Here is an 18,177-nt window from a genome sequence, read left to right as displayed (position 1 = left end):
CTCCAGATGACTTGCGATTATTTGCGAATACAATTTACAAAGGTCAAAAGAAAAAAGAAAAGAAAAAGAAAGGGTGCACGTTTCAGGATCACCACTCTGAACCAAGCATTTGTGTCCACCGTAGTCATAACACTCGTCAAGATGAAACTGTTCCCTTTCCCGACTCCAAAGCTCCTGACACCACGTCTTCAAATCGTCCGGTATCGCCACACTCACTTCAATATGAGACATACTGACCCGCTTCCCGTTGTAAGGAATCCCCTCATACTGGGTGCGCGGTCTATCCGCAACATCGGGATCAATACAGGTGGCAGTATACTCGAACATGCGGTGTCGCGGCTCGATCTGGTTTATTTAACGCTCGCTGTACTCGCAACATCCACGGTATTTGATCTTGGCCTCAAGATCGTGGAGGTACTTTGGGTTGTGGCTTTCTCGCGCATCGCGTATCAAGTTAAGGTCTGGGTCCAGGTCGACCTTGTCCTATGCTTCTGGGTAATCAACCAGGATGCAGATCTGCGGGTAGCCAGGGCCCGATATGTCTCTTCAGCTGCCGTCTCAGGGTACCAAATACAGTAAGGAAAATCTTCCGATTCTTCCATTTTAGGAATCTTTTGCCTTGTATGGCCAAGCGGCAGTCTTCATTTTCATATTCTTCATTAAAAAGATTGTTTTCATGGGAAGATTCCATGGTGTGCATGTAGTAAAAGAAATTGATGGCAAAATTGAAGCGGGGAAGGAAGAGGGGGATTTCGGTTTTAAATATTTAGTTTTGGTTCTCTATCTTAAACTAGCCCGCCAGGTTGGAACTCCACTCCATACGATCAGAAAACAGAGATTAAAATTTCAATGCACAAAGAATTCCTCTGATTTCAAATCAAATCTATTTCACTCATCACATGACGTACAATTTCATTCCTTGCAACCAAGTCACAACTGTGCTTGGTCGAGAGGGTGGATAAGGCTGCTATGAATTCCATCGACCCTGTCATATTCAGTATTCGTCTGCGTACTTGTGCTGGGTGGCTCTCCCATTATACATCTTTTTGTCTCCGTCTTCTTAGGCCAAGGTCTGTCTCTCGTGACCGCTTCGATATCATGGTTCCTCTTGAGTCGAATATTAAGGATAAGACGGTTATGTAAATTCGATTCGGAAGATACGTAAATGAGTCTTGTATATTAATTGCTACTTCTGATTTTGTGAACGGGTAGAAAAGTTACACGTGTATATTCGGTTTATGTTACAACGTGCTAGTTCTGTCAACAAAATGTATTTTCATTCGTCCTTCCTTACCAATATAACTTATTCTCTGAAACATAAAATGGGAATTAGAGATAATATTCGGCGTTGAGGGTCCCATGGCTAGGGTTAATCTTATCGGCATTATCTCGGATCGGTGACATATCGGAGACTTTCCCGCTGATCCTTTCTTGCAACTCTTTTAACCTCGTCGTACGGAGTACATCTTCACTCTAATCTACACTTCAACCCACAACACGATCTCGATTTCCAACCACAAATAATACGCCCAAAATGTCCACACCATCCACAAAAGACCGCATCCAATCCCTCACCGAACCAGCCATGATCCTCAGTATGGCTGTAAAAGGTATCTCCCCATTTCACCATCATCTAGATATAAAAAACTAACTTAAAAAAAAAAATAGCATACATCCACGTCCTTCTCGAATCCATCCCCAGCGGCCAAATATCAACCCTCCTTATCCACCCCCAAACCCTCCGCGACGAAGCTTTCAGTCGCTTTTGGTTGGGATTTAGCTGTACTCCTTTCCTAATCCCCCACTCGATCTACATATCTAAGTAACATGTATACTAACGCGCAACAGCAACCCCAACAAGATCAAACCCAGCCCAACTCGAAGGCTCTGCAGCGCTAATCCCACCACTCCTGTCCCGGGTCTCAGGGACAGTATTAGATGTTGGTCCCGGGACGGGGACGCAGATGCCGTATCTGTCTGCGCGACGGGAGGATGTTAAGGGTATTTATGGGGCTGAGCCGTGTAAGGGGTTACATGGGGAGTTGAGCGCGAGGGCGTCGATGGAGGGGTTAGATGGGAAGTATCATGTTCTTGGGTGTGGGGTTTCGGCGGGGGAGCTTTTTCCGGAGTTGCGGAGGGTGGGGTTATTGCATGCTATGGATGGGGATGGTGGTGTTGAGGAACAGATGCGACGGATTAAGGAAAAGGGTGGTGTATTTGATACGATCATCTGCGTGCGCGTGCTTTGCTCTGTGCCTGATCTAGAGCAGCGCGCGAGGGAATTGTACGCCCTGCTCAAACCTGGTGGACAGTTACTTGTCGCGGAGCATGTGGTTAATCCGTGGAGAACGCCGAAGGGGTCGTTCATTGCGAGAATCGCGCAGGGTGTGTACGAGCTTTTGGGCTGGCGGTGGTTTATGGGGGATTGTTGTATGGTTCGGGATACGGAGGGTGCGTTGAAGAGGGCTGCGGAGGGGGATGGAGGGTGGGAGGCTGTGGATATGGAGAGGTCTTTTGGGTGGTCGGCTTTGCCGTATATTTCGGGGGTTTGGGTTAAGAAATAGTCTACGGACATTGGTTGGAGTTTAACGATGGAATGTGTGTGATGAAAACATGTAGATAACGTTGGGATTATGGTATCATTATCATTAGAGAACATAAACATATAGTACAGTGATATCATAAAAAACATGTTAACCAGGCCTAGGCCTCTCCGGCGGCCAGAAATCAAATAGATCCAACGCCTCAGCCGTCCACGGACCTTGTTCTTGAACTTGATCCCGTGTCTGTTCTTCATCTCGTTCTTCATCTTCGTCTGAATCCTCTGCGAGCAGCTCAAGTGTGCTTGATGGCAATTGACGCGACTGGATGCTATTGACGGTGTGAAAGGCTGAAGGATCTGAATAGGATTTCTGAAAACCACGCGAAGATTGTTTGGCAGGTGTTGGCGGGATTGCTATAGAGCGTGCAGCGTGGTTGACTGCAGCAGGGGGGATTTCCGGACATGGATCTGGTGGAGCTGGTCGTGGAAGATTGTTTTTAAGAAGCGCTGGTTTGGTTGCTTGATTCGAAGACTCTTTTACAGCGTTGGTTTCATTCTCGACATCCGACTCAAATGGCGAGTCTTCTATCATCTCGGCCAGGACGTCAAGAGTGGAATCACCCGATGTCATTTGCACATCAGTGGAGACCGGACCCGGATCCACGGGTTTTGCTGCCTCCCTAAATCGGTTAGTCCCATCCTCGCGGGAATCCACATTGTCACATACTGACTGTGGCTCTCTTTGCTCCGACGGCCACGTTTCCGACGCGTCTGCTTGGTCGGGTAACAGCGCACGGTACATTAACTTCTTACGAGGCTTTTCTCTCGACAGCTGGAGTGTGTTTCTCGGGGTGGCCGCTGTCGAGTCGCTGGAGAATGAGGAGTGCGCGGAGGGCCGTGCATTTTCAGATGTTTGTGTCTGCTCGGATCTGGTAACATGGGACGTGGTTGGTGTAGGTGTAAGTCGAGCGGATACCGGTGGAGGATTCCTTCGGGGTTGTACTGTGGCTGGCTGGGCAGGTGTAGGTCGAATGGAAGCTGGCGATGGTTCTTCTGGTACTTTTCCCGCTCGTGGTTGTGTGATTGGTGGGGTAGGTGTAGGACGATTGGGAGCTGTAGGCGGTGGTTGTGGAGGTTGTGCGCGCTCAGGTCGTGAAGTCGGTTTTGTTGGCTCTTTGGCTGTGGGCGCCCGGACGGAAGACGGCCCAGACAGGTCGATCACGGCTGGGCGTTGTGCAGGTTGCGAAGGGACTGTTCTTTGTCGCTTCGCGGGTCTGGATTCTTCTGGTATTTGAATCGGTCGTGGCGTGGGACGTTGTTCGTGGGGCGATCTGAACCGTTCTATCGGAGTCCGCCTAATGCCCAAGAGATCGTTCAAAGACCGCGAGGGCTGCGACGACGGCTGGGACAATCGCGTCGGAAAATTCCTCATTTGCGACTGCGACGGCTGTGACGGCGAAGTCTGACTAGCCTTCCTCCTCTCGAACAGGGGTGATAAATCCGTCTCGGTTTTCTCCATGGACTCTCCGACCTGGATCAACACTCCTTTATCCAACTCCAACTCGTCCCCATCCTGGATCGTCTCCTCTTGTCGCCAATGTAGATCACCCACGAAATTTCCCTGGTCATCGAAGACCATAACGCGTTTGTTGAAGGTGTGGTAGCGAACGAAGCCATCTTGCCAGCGTTTGGCCTTGCGGCGGAGATCGTGGGTGAACAAGCATCGGAATTTCAGGACCTGTGCGGTGGATTGAGTTAAAGGCACGGTCAGGCTGGGGGAACCGGAAACCATGATGACATGACAGCTGTCAAGTGCACCCGGGGGACGAGTTGGAGAGCATTAAGCGTTAGGCATTAGGTGTTGGTGAAGGTTGTCGCGGAGAAGACGCGGAATTAAGGATTGAGGCTCTCCGGCGGAACCATGGGAAGCCTTCAGTTATGATTACAAGCATATGCTTATCTTATGCGCATAATTATGTGTATTTTTAGACACGAACGAATCAGGGACTCGACCAACGAATCCACGGACGCTGACATGTACCTGACACCTAACCATGGCCAAGCCTGTAAGCACAGCATTCAAATGTTCCTTTACCAATCAATCCGCGACGATAGAAGAAAAATATTCCGGATGAAACGAACTATCGTAGCGACGTGGATCCTTCGAGTCGAAATGTCGCTCAGACCCTTGCAAAGAGTGGGAATACGAGGTACAGCCTCTTTCAGTCGAGTATTTCATAGGAGAATGAACGCTGGATACCTGCAAAATGGTCAAACACTCGGCAGGGCAAGGATAGTCATCGCTCGAGGCTGAGGGCGCAAGGCTGAAACCCTCTCGCTCTTTCATCCCCTCATCTCATCTCATTTTTCTCTCTCTCTCTCCTTATTTTGTCCATCTTTTTCCACTATAAGAGAGGTGTTGTTTTTTTGTTTCTTTCAACTTTCTTATTGAAGTCGATTGTCTATTGATTTCTTTGACTCACCCCCGCAACCCCTCTATCTGGGGTTCCCGTCAAGATGAACCGGTTAAACAGACAATTCGTGAAGCTCAGGAAGAGGTCAGCCGATGAGAACGATGTCGGAATCCTTCTTCACGATTTCAACGAGGCCGACAACCTGCTGTCCAAGGTACGCAACCCACTTTGCTGACAATAACCGAAAATTTTGGTGCCTGGATTCCCTGGATACTAACTCCGGATATTAGCTGATCGAGGACACCTCCGCCTGGCGCGATGGCTGGTCAGCTATTCTCAACCATCAGGAGCGTGTCGTCAGCGAGTTCAAATCGCTGTATGCTCCCATCCCCGGGAATACCTCAGGCTTGCAAACCTCCACTACCCCGGATGATGTGACGTCACGCACCACCAAACTCCATGAGGACTATGTCCAGCTACGCCAGGACCTCCTGGCAGAGCTCAATGCCGTCGATGATTCCATGATTAGGCCCGCCAGAGCGGCCAAGGATTATATCACACCAATGAAGAAGACCATCAAGCAGCGTCAGGATCGCAAGGTATGCCTTCGCGGCCTGTACGAGGTATGAGTCAGGCTAACTAGAACAGCTGGACTACGAACACTACCAATCGAAATACGATGGCTACGCAAAGAAGCCCAAGCGATCGGACCGGGACAATGCCAACATGGCAAAGACAGAGCAGGAGCTGGTCAACGCCCAAGATGTACTACCCCCTAATCGCTCGGAGTAATGGATCCATACTGAGACCTCTAGATGTACAATCGCGCAGACGACACCCTCCGCGAACGTCTCCCTCGAATCCTCGAAGCAATCTACTCTCTGCTCCCACGCATCCTCGCCGTCCAGATCCGTCTCCAGAACACCATGCTGGCACACTACTACACCATCCTGCATACCTTTGCAGAAGACTACCAATTCATGTCTCCCCCACCACCCATGGACCAAGTCATCCTCGAATGGGAAGAATCACACCTTCCCGTTCGCGAAGAAATTGAAAACTTCCGGTGTCTCATCAACGGCAAAGCCAGACAAGGCAGCACCGCTGCCAACACAAACAACCCACCAAGCCCCCCTTCCCTCCGCGCACCACCGCCCGCGAACGACTACCTCTCCCCCGGAACCACCTACGACAATGACAGCACCCGTCCCCCAAGCCCCGCAAACAGCTACACCCAGACAATCTTCAGCCAGCCCCGCAACAGCATAGACACAACATACACCATCCCAGAGTCCCCAGAGACAGGCCCCAAATCGCCCTCCGTCTACAGCACCAGCACGAATACCCAACCCCATCGTCCCTCCCGCATCCCCTCCACATCCACGATCCCAACATTCAACACCCCCGACTACAACAACTCCAATTCCCCACCAAAACCCCTCACCCCAAAACCCTCCTCTTCAAACCTCTCCACAACATCCTTCCACACAGCCAAATCCTCCCTCTCCCCAGCCCTCTCCTCCAGAGCATCATCAATCTCTGGGGTCTCAGCAACCACAACCCCAATGAGCACGGGCTACTCCCCCGCCGGCCCAAGCGCGGACTACTTCACCCGCCAAGCCGCGTCAAAGCCAACAACCCCCAAACCAGCACTTACAACCTCGTCCTCTAAACCTCAGGCACCAGTCTGCAATAACTCAATCGATCAACGGATCTCCTCGCTCGGCGCTGCGGCAGCAGCGGCCGCGACGAAGAAAAGGCCGCCGCCTCCGCCAAAGCCGAAGGTTCATTTGGTGACGGCGTTGTATGATTTTCAGGGGCAGAGTGAGGATGATTTGGTTTTTTATGAGGGTGATAAGATTCGGGTTATTGAGAAGACGGCGAGTTCGAATGATTGGTGGCAGGGGGAGCTTAGGGGGGTGAAGGGGTATTTTCCGGCGAATTATGTGCAGTGAATGGGATATAGATTTGATTTTGATACCTGCTATTTACTGGTAATATACCATGGATCTAATAGATTGGCGTTACTGGAATGATATTTCTGTGCAGTCGATGCTAGATATAGTGGTCACGACATCTTGCCTAAAGCTTCAAACTAATAGAATACATGCTTCATTCGATACTATCTAACAGACTAAGAGTACTCATACTATACCAACCCAAGGGAATGACTAACAAGAAACAGAAAGAATAGACATAAGTTACAGATACCCAGTATGACAACACGAATCTCCCAGATCAAATGAACGCCCCTGTACCATCATCGCCCGGCATCTCCATTTCAATCGGTCTCCGGCGGCTGTCCAAAAAGCTATCAACCATTTTCTTGGAGGAGATCGGGGAATGATTCTCGTCTGTTACTGGTCCGTAGCCCCGTTGGTCGCGAATGGATCGGAAGGGTACTGATTTGGCATCGCGACCCATCGGCATCCGGGAAGTCTGGTAACGACGATACTGCCTTGTGGCCATTCTCTGCTGTGGAGATTCTGTCGTGTTTCTTTTCGGAGTAGGAGACTCGGGGGTCTGGTGTCGGCTACTAGTCCTTAGCGACAGCGAGGATCCACATTCCAGATCTCTGTGGTCTGCGGCATATTGATTCTGGGATTTTGTTGTACTGCGGACACTTGAAGATCGACTGAACGGTCGGGAGAAGTTGTTCGTCGCAGGGGCGTTCATGTTGATCGAAAACTCTCCAGTATCGCTAAGGCTGATGGTAGGATTGAAGCGTTTCACCGTGTCGCTGCCGCTCCCCATACCACGTGTGAGAGCATTGATTTCATCAGTTTCATCATCATCGTGAATCTGCGCGTCTTCTCGGTAATGCTCTCGCGTTGGAGTATGTTCGATCCTCGCAATCTGCGAGTTCATCCACTTCTGCCAGTCAGCACTCGGCTGCACAGTTGCAGTAGATCCAGAACGAGCTGCCCGTTTCGGAGACCTGTACACAGTCCTTTGGCTCTCGTATACCATCGCCATTCCTGGTTCCTCTTTCGCTTCGACAATACGGCCAGCGGCTTGGTCGTTCCTTGTAGGTGAGTCTCCACTTGTCGTGCGGGAATATATACTAGGGGAATCTGCATCAACGTTCTTCGACCGATCAACAATGACGCTCCCAGCGCCGTCGGAATCCTCTCCAGCCTCGTAGAGTGAGCCCAGCGGCTGTCTGCGAACACTCGAAGTATCGTCGGGTCGATCAACTTCTTTGTTTTGAGAGTATCTCGATCCATGTTGAACATGACATTTGGGTTGGCGTGGCCTTAGTCGCTGAGGAGTGATCGCGCCGCCGTTGGCCGTGGCATATGACAATCGAGAATGCAATGATTCGTCGCTCGGAATCTGGCGGATGGTCTGTTTGCTACGACATTTGCGAAGCGACGAAGTACGCTCTGGAATCGGACGATGTTCCTTCACACGACCAAGCACAATTTGTTCGTCAGGAACTTCCGCTTGGGTTCTACCAATGTGTTTCATCAACGCAGAGTACAACCGCTGACCTTCAATAGATGTATTGGGTCTAGGAGATCCCGCTCTAGACCTGCCACCGGGTGTTCCATTCTCATCGATAATCGACAATGAATTCATGTCGCCAGCCCTCTTAGTCGTGACAGTGTTCGGAACGGTCGAGTCAGCCCAGCTTGTGACACGCGATCGAGACGTAGCAAGACTTTCAGAGCTGCGGCTACTACGCAGAGTAGGTGGCCGGGCAGGGCTGACAAATCGTTCTTCGGGACTGTTGAAATAAGAGTAGTCGCTGTCAGGCACGTAGTCTTGGTTGGCGCTGGACGGAGTCGAAGAATGCGCATAGTTCCACTGGTTTTGGACAACGGGCGACTCCGGTGCTTGGCTTTGCTCTTCAGCAGGCTTCGAAAGTCCTAAGACACGCTTCAATCCTTTCTTGATGGACGAAGACAGAGACCGTGCCTTGCCGTGAATCGCACCGCCGTTCTTGGACCGTTCGCTGACTGGCGTACCACCAGTCTCCGTGATAGACTCACTAGGGTTACGGAAAGACTTTCTAAACGGTTTCTGCTCCTTCCTAGGCCTCAGCGTAGTCAAAGACGGCTTGCGGCCTTGAGCAAACTGTGTACGGGCCAACTGAATCGCAACATCCTGACTCTTCGCATGTCGAATTGATCGAGTCCGCTGGCTCCCGCCCTTAAGAAAAGACATCGATCGTCGCAGCGTGCCGTGAGGACGAGCATTATCAGCCGACCCCTCCTGACTGGCGACCGGACTGCTGTATTGTTCCGAAGAAATCCCGCCATAAGGAACAGGAGCTGCCCGCTGCCTCGTAGAAAACATAGACTTGGCCTTTCTCAGCTTCCGATATGACGACGGCTGACTGGCCATGCGCCCATCAAGTCCCCCAAACTCGTTGATCGGCGGCAAAGCAGCGGGGTAGGTATCCTGGTTCTCCATATAGCAGGCCATTGACAGGTTTGGCGACGGCTCATCCATTGGAGACGCAGTCTCTGTTAGCCGACGTCGTGAAGGAACAGCCACGTTCTCAGGGCCACCCAATCGATCGTAAGAGCGTCTATAGTCCATCGACGATCGGTTGTTGGAGCGACGCATGGCTTGAGTAGCGGCTGCCATGGCCTGAGATCTGGCGAGGTCGGGATCGAAGGGCTCTGAGGAGAATGAAGGTTGGCGGGTTCTGCGGATAGAACGGGTGGATTTTGTTCTTCTCAGTCGGTCTCTTGCGCTGAGAGATGAGGGAAGCATATTGCCAAAATTATGCAAATGGATAGAATGGAAGCAATATGATCGATGAAGCTGGGTAGAGGTATTGTCATAGAAATGGAGAGCAATTGGTATGTCGACACGGAAGGAACTGTCAGGGACTTACTAAACAGGAAGGAACAATGGGCGTTCGGTTAGGGCAAGTACGTTCTGCCATGGCCTGACACCGCCCGTCAAGAAAACTAAAAGAGACTGTCAAAGTCCAGGCATTGTGCTCTTCAATTGATATTTTGACTGTGGAATTCACTGTTTCGATATTTATTCATTCTTTGATTACTGTGTACGGCATACCATAATCATCGATTGCTTTGCAATAATGCCTTCATGAACAGAGCCCGTACCAGCGGTTTCACCATTTCAGGCCACCCAAACTTCAGTGAGTCCACTGTCCGATAAGCGAAGGTCCAGCTATACTAACAACAAACAACATCCAAAGCTCGCAACTCTATCATACCCAATCGCGAACACCAAACGTCCTCACGATGCCCCCTCGAGCGTATCACCAGTCGCGAATACCAAACCACTCGATACCCACGTCTGCTCCACGCCCCTGATCACGGACAAGAAGCCACTCGATACAGAAGTGCCTGGCAAGCCAACAGCCAGAAGCAGCCACATCTACATCAACGGCAGCATTTACGAGGGCGGTGGCCAGGTCATCCGCAACGCCGTCACCCTAGCAGCCGTAACTTCCCACCCTCTCACGATCCACTTGATCCCCATCAGACGACCTGGGCAGAAAAGCCTCAGAGACGCGCATGTCGCTGCCATTGAGTCTCATGCAGAAGTAAACAACAGCATCGTTGAAAGCGCAAAAATCGGGTAGACGAGGCTGTCTTTCTACCCGCCTGCCAGGATCGATGGTGCAGCAGTGAAGGTTTATAGCGGACATACAACGCCAGTGTCAGTGTTCATGATATTTCAGACGTTGTATCCGTATCTACTCCATGCAGCGGCGCTTTCTGGGAACAAGGAGCCAATTTGTGTGGACATCCAGGGAGGTACTAATATACACTATTCTCCAACGTTTGATTCCGCATCACAAGTGCTGGTCCCAACCGTGAAGACATTGGGCTTTCCAAAGTTGGATATTGAGTTGTACGAACGCAGTTGGAACACAGGCCCGGTCAAATCTGGGTCCGTGAGAATAATTATCTATCCTCTGCCATCTAGCACGGGGCCTGACGGAGGACTAAAGTGCCATTTTCCGACGATTGACCTAGATCAATATCGAAGGGGAGAAGTTATGAAGATTGATGCCACCATCCTCGCTCCAGATAGTGTTCTGATCGTGGGCCATACCACGACCGGCTCCGTGTAGCAAGATGAGCTCTTCGAAGCGGGCTTACACTACCTTGTCAGTCTGTGCAACGAAAGACACAAACGTCTTCTCGTTCTAGATATAGGCAAGGAATGTGTTAGGCATTTTGTCAAGGAAGTATACGGCCGAAAGCTGGAGGAATTTAGCTGTCGAGAAGGGAAGCACAAGCCATGAGTGAGCCGGGCCATGCGTGATTAATTGATGATATTTGAAGAACTGGGAAGGCTCTACTTCCCTCAAGGTGACAGGAACGAGGAGGGCCAGCAACGCAACCACGAGGACGGCAAGGACGGCCTAGAGAGCAGAGCAGAGCCCGAGAACGACGGAGGACAAAAGGTTGATCACGGGAATAAACCAGACGGGCAGAAGGGTAGGGAAGAATGGAAGAATTGAAGAGTCAGGAGGAAGAAAAGAGCGTTGAGGATGACCGATGGACACTGGAGCGGCCATACAAAAAGTGCCCGGCTAGTTTGCCGGCAGATTCTATTCCTAGCAACCAGTCACCGTGATGTATAGTCTAATCCCCGAATATTTCTCGGAGACTTTCTAATCACTATATCCGCAGTGCTCAGCTTCAATGCATCCCTCTCATCACATTGTCTTACTCTATACCGACGACTGAAAGCATTGATACCCACAGCGTATTCCGTATGTACAGAGCAAAAGCACATGTATATCTTACCAGTATAAATACATTCCTTTACGCCTATAGGTACTGCACGCATTAACCAGTATGCGGAATGATTGATCTACTTGACTGTAAATCGACGATATACTTTGACATCTTGTAGATTACTCTGTTTACCAGGCTCCATGAACCCACCGATATTTAGAGCCTCGGCATGCTTCGACTACATTCAACAACCACCACTCTGATGCAAATCTTCCTTATCAGCAGCCATAATTATGTCAATCTCAACGAACAAGACACCCCTTCAGATCGACGGTAGCACGCTTGATGGAGGCGGCAAAGTTCTCCAGAAAGACATTAACAGTTGATAAAGACGGAATACCGTAGTATCAAGGTACAGGGGTCTGTATTCTTGGTATTCCAGAGAATATATCCGTACCTTTTGCAACAAGGGGGGTCTTGTAGAGGTAGAAGGGCCGATTTGTGTGGGGATTCGGAGGCATATAAATCTAAGGGATGGGCTATTGTTCGAGTTTATCTCTTAGGTTTTAATATCAAATATGAAGATGTTGGGGTATCCAGAGCTGCTGATTGAGGTGCTCGAGCGGCGGTACAAGGGATCACCCAGACTAGGGTCTGTGAAGAATTTGATCAAGCCTCTTCCCTCAACTAGGGACTCTGATGGAAAGGTTGATTTCAAATTACCAAAATGGATATTACCGTCCTTGCCCCAGACGATAAAGTATCCTGGTCGACCAGGTTTCTGGGGGTGAAGAAAAGGCCCCCCATTAAGATCCACATCTCTGAGTGCACATTTCACCACACACGTCTATCTACATTTTGATTGTCGTACGACGTGTACCACAAAGAAATGCTATATCTTTCTGCCCGATCCCGAAGACGAGGACTAGAACATTCTTACATTACGACCTGATTGATTCATGCATCTTCGGCTTCAGCATGGAACTATACCACACCTTCTATGAGGAATACCAGCCTCGAGAGGGAACATGCCCCTCTTGCGTGGACCAGAATATGCGTAATCAACTGGTCATTTTCGAGGTGCTGGGTCAGCTAAACCCTTCTCGGGAAAGCGAAGACGAGAATGGAGACCAAAAAAGACATAGCCATCTTGGCTCATTGCCGTTCATCGAAGGCCGTCCTGGCATCGTGGAAGAAAGGGCCTGAGACTAAGACTACAGAAGATGAACGGTATTGGAGTCGGCATACGAAGAGTGCACAATGGGTCTGTGGGGAGGTTTGGGGTGGAGCTATGAACTCGCGCTTATAGCATGGGACACTCCATAAAGAAGAGGCCCATGCCCTGTTCATTTGCCATTACGAAAGTACAATCTGGGCGCATCGCGCATCCATCCCATCTGTCTCTCCGAAAATCACACATCCCACTCTCACCCATAAGCAAGGAAAAAGCACTTATCACTGTGCTGGCGTATCGCGTATATGCGACAGCCTATGCTATGCTATCCATCCGTCCTTCCACCAAAGTACATCACACGCCTACACCTACTCCATCCAGTAACCACAACCAGACCATACCAAAAGCTACCTGTGGCTGTGTGTGCCGCTCTCCGTCCCGATCGGCTCGGTTAGCTGCACAGCCATCCCATCTCCATCTCCACAAAGCTAGCATACACCGCCACAAGCCACACCCCCACCTTTAATCAACATGACCAATGATAAGCCCTGGAAGTAAATTGTGCTGGCGATGCGAATTGTGGCTGTGGCGGCTTATTGCCGGGCTACTTCGGGGTCTCCGTGTCGTTTATCTGACGGTGAGGATGCGGTATTTGCTGTTGATCTGCAGGGCAACGGGAAAAAAAGGTACTTGCAGTGTACAGGGACAGACAGCTACAAGTGAAATGCAAAGGCCCGATGAATACGGAACCGCTTAGACAAGTGACACAGGAGAGGAGACGGTTTCGGATCTAAGTTTGATGTCTCACCTGAGCAGTCTTTCGGTTATATTCTATGCAGGATCCAGAGTAGCTATGGAGAATTGATATAGGGTCACCGAATTGTCAAAGCATGAAAAGCGAAGACTTGTTTCAATAGATGCTGGTATGTAGATGGCTATAGTAATGGGGTATGGTAACTTTAACCCCAGCAAATGCAACAAAAATTTGATAACAAGAATTAAAACGAATGTCCATAGAATAGAACAGCATGCGCTACTGCTCGCCAGCAGCAGATTCAAGGTTTCCAACCCCATGTACCAGTATGAACCCGAGATTTTGCGATTCCCGATATCAATCGAGAATCTTTCCTTCTCCCCCTCAAAGATTTTTTCTTTAGCACCGAACAACAGTGCAGGTCCCAGACCGAACCGATCCGAAAGAAGCAACCAAAATGAAAACCAGAAGATAGCCGCCCTGAAATATGTATAACGAATGACTGAAACGAATAAACTCCCGGCGATGCATCTCGGTAATAAGTGAAATAATGAATAAAAAAGCGAGAGTAGTAGCAAATAGCGAATCAGTGAATAGAACGAAAATCGAAGTCGTTGACGGAACAAGAACCACAACTCGGCAAATGGGTCCTAGCCTGTAGGATATCGGTTGGGTCGTCGTGTATCCCGCCGGAAAGGAATCTCATCGACTCATTATTTTGTTGTTTATTCAAGGCGGGCTTCCCGGAATGGAGAGTCTCTTAAGATCTCTGAGGGGAGAGCTCTGCGGTAATCCCTGGACTGCGCTAAGGGGGATGAGAAGGCGGATGGGCGACGGAGTTTGAGGCTCTGCGTTCATTAGCATACTTTCTTTGATTTGGTCTTGATTTCGAGATTAATTATAAAGAATAATGCATACCACACAGTCAGCGCACTTTCCTCCATCGACGTTAACGCGGCCACGGCATCCGCGGGGGTAGTTGGCGCAGGAGTACATGATGATGCGATGTAGGATTTGGTAATAAGAAACGAATTAGGTCGTAGATAAATATCGTAGATCCCGTCAAGGGAGCCTTTTCGTTGTTTAGGGTTGATTGATGGTATTAAAGGAGTGGAAGCGGTAGACAGTGAAAGATGTTGAGAAAAACACAGCCCAAATCGGTGCAAGAAAAAAAAAAAAAAAGGTAGACCAAGCCGCAATAGGAGAAATGACGTCGGACTAGTAAACTGTATGGAGCGAGGCTGATGCTTGGATTTCTTGCAGATAATAGATTAACACCACAAGGCTAGACTAGTAGCAGTGGAAATAGACCGATGCCGATGACCGATAGATAGACCGACACTTGCTGGACTTGGGAGTTGTGCGAGAAAGTAGACGACTGGCGTGGATTTTTTGGGAGTAGAGAATATAATAAAGGAATGACGAGAAGAGACTGCTGTCAAGGAACGACGTACGAAACCAAGGGAAGGGAAACGGTAATCGAGAAAGAAAAGGCCGGAAGGGACCAGAGATTTATATCGACGGGGCCTGACAAGAACCCACCGAAACGGGGTTTCTAGAAGGAAACAGCGGGATTCCAGGCCAAAGTCAAATCCCTTTAGTGGCTAGTGCGTAGTGCCAGGCAGGAGAATTAGCAGAAAAGAAATTTCACATTGGGATCCATCAATGCCGGCAGCCAGTGGGTATACAGTACAGAGGCGGAGTCCGGGTCGAAACAACACAAATCACACCGGAATAATCGAATAATAATGCGAAATAATTATTATCAAATTAGCCGCTAAAAATTAACAAAAGAAAAAAAAAAATCGGGCAAAAGTGACTGGCCGTTAGGCTAGGGGCATATCAATCTTTCCCCTTCTTCTCCTTTAGTGGAAACGCCGATGTTCCCGGAGCTCTGGATTGGTCCATGAGAGATCCGAGAGAGAAAGATGAATGTCTGTGTTGCTGTCTGCATGTCATGTTTGTTCCTTAATCCCGAATGAATCTGAATCTGAATCCGAATCTGTATCCTGGACAACTTGTTTGATTATGTACAGTACTCTTCTCCGGACACGTCGGATCAGCAACGCCAGAATGATAATACTACCCGGCGCGTTGGATATCAACTGGGTCTGACTCCGGGATCGTATCGTAATGACTCGCAGCACATCAATCACACTCTCCCTCCCCCTTGAAAAAAATAAAATAAAATAAAAAATTTCCCTCGCGATTCAATTGCCAATAGTCGCAGTCGCACCGGAGCCAGTGTGATCTGACATGGGGACATGGGTCAAGGGAGACAGTAAGAGAGAGAGGAGACCCGAATCGGGAATCCTGTCAGACTTTTTTTTCTTTTTTCTTTTTGCCCCGGGTTTGCTGGACGATCAAGTACAGGATCCGGAGTCTCTGGAACCTCGGGGGATTCTGTACAAGTAAGCACGGAATCACAGTACTGTAGTAATTCTATGTAGTACTCGTACAGTCCAACTGTTCCTCATCCCATGATCCCATAACTACAGCAGTCCCACCTCCTATTCAGCAGTGACTCCATCCGTGGTTTCGGGTTGACAAAGCCTAGCATTGCCCACTTTCTCCTGAACAGCAACAAGCAAACGCCTCGCATGGGCCCGACGGTTTGTCGCACCATCAAAGTTTCAACCTCTTTCTGGAATTTCGCCCATTTCAGGAGTTGCCCCTCTTTTTGTTTGTTTTCCTTGTCTTTCCTTGTCCTCCGTCGGAAGGCGCGGGATTGCGGATTAAAACCAATCATTTCGCTTCCTTTCAACGGTCAATCATGATGCAATTGTACATGAGCTCTTCTCCATAACTGCGGAGCATTATTTGAGCGCGCTGTCTGCAGGAACCGTAGGGAGTGGACTACTGCATGTGGTTAGCGCTACACCTACTCTGTGCTCCGACTTGAGTATACAAAAAGTTGTATTCAAAGCTAGCTATTCCGTGTTAAACTTTTCGTCAAGTTCTATTGAGAAGACGCCGGTCGGGCGAGAGCACATGACAACTGTCATTGAACAAGTCCTCCGTTGAACCGTCGATGCTCACAACAAAACATTGCACGCCCATTCCTTCAAGTTTTCAACTCCCGATCCTCCACAACAAGATACGACAGATCATGCGAAGCAGGCTCACGACAAAACACCCTCTCGTAATCCATCATGACAGGCGCTCCATGAATCCTCGGGACCCTGCCAGAGACGTCAATCCTGGTATCGGCAATGAACCCTGCCATGTAAGATGATGTATGCGGAGCATAGCGCAAAATCCGAATCTTCTTTTTATTTTGATCGACCACTAGTATCAGGACGACGCGGACCTCGCCCTGCGAAGTTTCTATCCATTACTTTGCGGCGGCTTTGAGATGGTCGAGGGATTTTTCTGAATTGCCTGCTTCTACGAGATACGGCCAATCTTCGTCGTTGCGATAGAGACGTCTGTTCTTGTATGGTGAGTCGCCTTTCTTTAACGAGCGGTCTTGCGCGCGCGATCTATAGCGATATGTATACGGCGTCGCGCCCGTCGAACAGAACTCTCCACCTTCTACACCCAGTTCCTTTGCAGGTATGGAGAGAAAACCTTCAAACTTCTATGCGCTGCTTCACATTTCGCCGTCGGTATCTTGACGATAAGTGTCTCGATCGCGGCGAATTTTCTTAGAGGGATGTTGTTAAAGGACATGTAGTTGCTTTCATCTGCTTTTTCCTGATCTGTTTCCCTTCGTCGATCGCCGAGTTGTTCGAGCATGCCTTCAATGTCGATGAATTGGTTGGAGGGTCCCCGAGGGCGAGGGCTTCGAGGTCCGATATTATTGCGTCTTTGGATGGCATTGTTGACGTTATGTGGGCTCTAGCTGAGTGCTGGAGGCGAGAGGAGAACCTGGTGATTTTGATTCTACATATAACTATCTTCAGGTCATGTTGACACTAACTGTATTTAGAAACCTGAAGAAAACAGGACGTGCTAACTTGAAGTTGTCTTTCGTAGTGCGAGCAGGAACGGGACCCAATGAGGACGGTAGCAGTCCCATGATATCAAAGAGTATGAAGTGTGGTTTGTTGCCAAAGATACACAGCAGCCCGAGATGTTCGGATGTCGTGGCTTCACGTCCTTCGCTCAGCGTTTACCGGATATTCTTGTGAAGAGAAGGAAGAGGCGGTGGTCTGTCGACTCGGTTATTATTTGAGCAACATAGCCCTCGCATGGCAAGGGCCCATGTCACCCCAATGAGACGCAAGCCCCTGGTGCGGTATACCGGATCCTTTCTTCTAGTCAGAATAATAGTCTTGCTGCGACTCGTACCTCTGCGAACCTATTTCTGGAAAATGGCATGTGCGAAGACTTGTTAGCCAAGCACGCTCAAACGCCATAACAATAAAGCTTCGATGGAGTCTCTCATCGACCCCAGTTATTGTCACGGTGAGTCCTTTGCCTCTATCTCTTGGTAATGGTATTCGGTTGATGCCACGCACTTCGAGGCCAGACACCGAGTACAAGCTTTGCGGTGAAGGGAAGCTTTCTTCATCAGACGTTTGCTGATGGGACTCGTATTTGTAGGTGCTGTTTGAAGATGCACCACTTATTTTTGCGATGCCACTTCGTCAACGCGTATACCAGGGGCTTCG

General features: G+C 49.4%; 6 protein-coding genes across 6 annotated transcripts; 4 read left to right on the top strand and 2 right to left on the bottom strand.

Annotated features, from left to right (window-relative positions):
* Positions 1–141: 141 nt before the first annotated feature.
* On the top strand, positions 142–579 carry ACHE_21316A (uncharacterized protein; the record flags this gene model as incomplete). Its single annotated transcript, XM_043275385.1, has 1 exon — positions 142–579. The coding sequence occupies one exon, from the start codon at positions 142–144 to the stop codon at positions 577–579; it is 438 nt and encodes a 145-aa protein (XP_043134380.1).
* A 955-nt stretch (positions 580–1,534) lies between these two features.
* On the top strand, positions 1,535–2,564 carry ACHE_21315A (class I SAM-dependent methyltransferase; the record flags this gene model as incomplete). Its single annotated transcript, XM_043275384.1, has 3 exons — positions 1,535–1,610; positions 1,669–1,782; positions 1,849–2,564. The coding sequence occupies 3 exons, from the start codon at positions 1,535–1,537 to the stop codon at positions 2,562–2,564; spliced, it is 906 nt and encodes a 301-aa protein (XP_043134379.1).
* A 129-nt stretch (positions 2,565–2,693) lies between these two features.
* On the bottom strand, positions 2,694–4,334 carry ACHE_21314S (uncharacterized protein; the record flags this gene model as incomplete). The annotated part of the gene is made up of 1 exon (XM_043275383.1): positions 2,694–4,334. The coding sequence occupies one exon, from the start codon at positions 4,332–4,334 to the stop codon at positions 2,694–2,696; it is 1,641 nt and encodes a 546-aa protein (XP_043134378.1).
* A 725-nt stretch (positions 4,335–5,059) lies between these two features.
* Positions 5,060–6,911, top strand: ACHE_21313A (uncharacterized protein; the record flags this gene model as incomplete). The annotated part of the gene is made up of 4 exons (XM_043275382.1): positions 5,060–5,170; positions 5,247–5,555; positions 5,605–5,721; positions 5,772–6,911. 4 exons carry the CDS (start codon positions 5,060–5,062, stop codon positions 6,909–6,911), a joined length of 1,677 nt encoding a protein of 558 aa, XP_043134377.1.
* A 283-nt stretch (positions 6,912–7,194) lies between these two features.
* ACHE_21312S (uncharacterized protein) lies at positions 7,195–9,681 on the bottom strand (the record flags this gene model as incomplete). The annotated part of the gene is made up of 1 exon (XM_043275381.1): positions 7,195–9,681. The coding sequence occupies one exon, from the start codon at positions 9,679–9,681 to the stop codon at positions 7,195–7,197; it is 2,487 nt and encodes an 828-aa protein (XP_043134376.1).
* A 140-nt stretch (positions 9,682–9,821) lies between these two features.
* On the top strand, positions 9,822–10,525 carry ACHE_21311A (putative RNA 3'-terminal phosphate cyclase; the record flags this gene model as incomplete). The annotated part of the gene is made up of 2 exons (XM_043275380.1): positions 9,822–9,842; positions 10,136–10,525. 2 exons carry the CDS (start codon positions 9,822–9,824, stop codon positions 10,523–10,525), a joined length of 411 nt encoding a protein of 136 aa, XP_043134375.1.
* Between the last annotated feature and the right edge of the window lie 7,652 nt (positions 10,526–18,177).

This window comes from Aspergillus chevalieri, chromosome 2 (assembly GCF_016861735.1).
Source record: "Aspergillus chevalieri M1 DNA, chromosome 2, nearly complete sequence".
Lineage (NCBI taxonomy): Eukaryota > Fungi > Ascomycota > Eurotiomycetes > Eurotiales > Aspergillaceae > Aspergillus > Aspergillus chevalieri.
The sequence above is the reverse complement of the archived record's forward strand: the minus strand, read 5'-3'. Positions and strand labels throughout refer to the sequence as shown.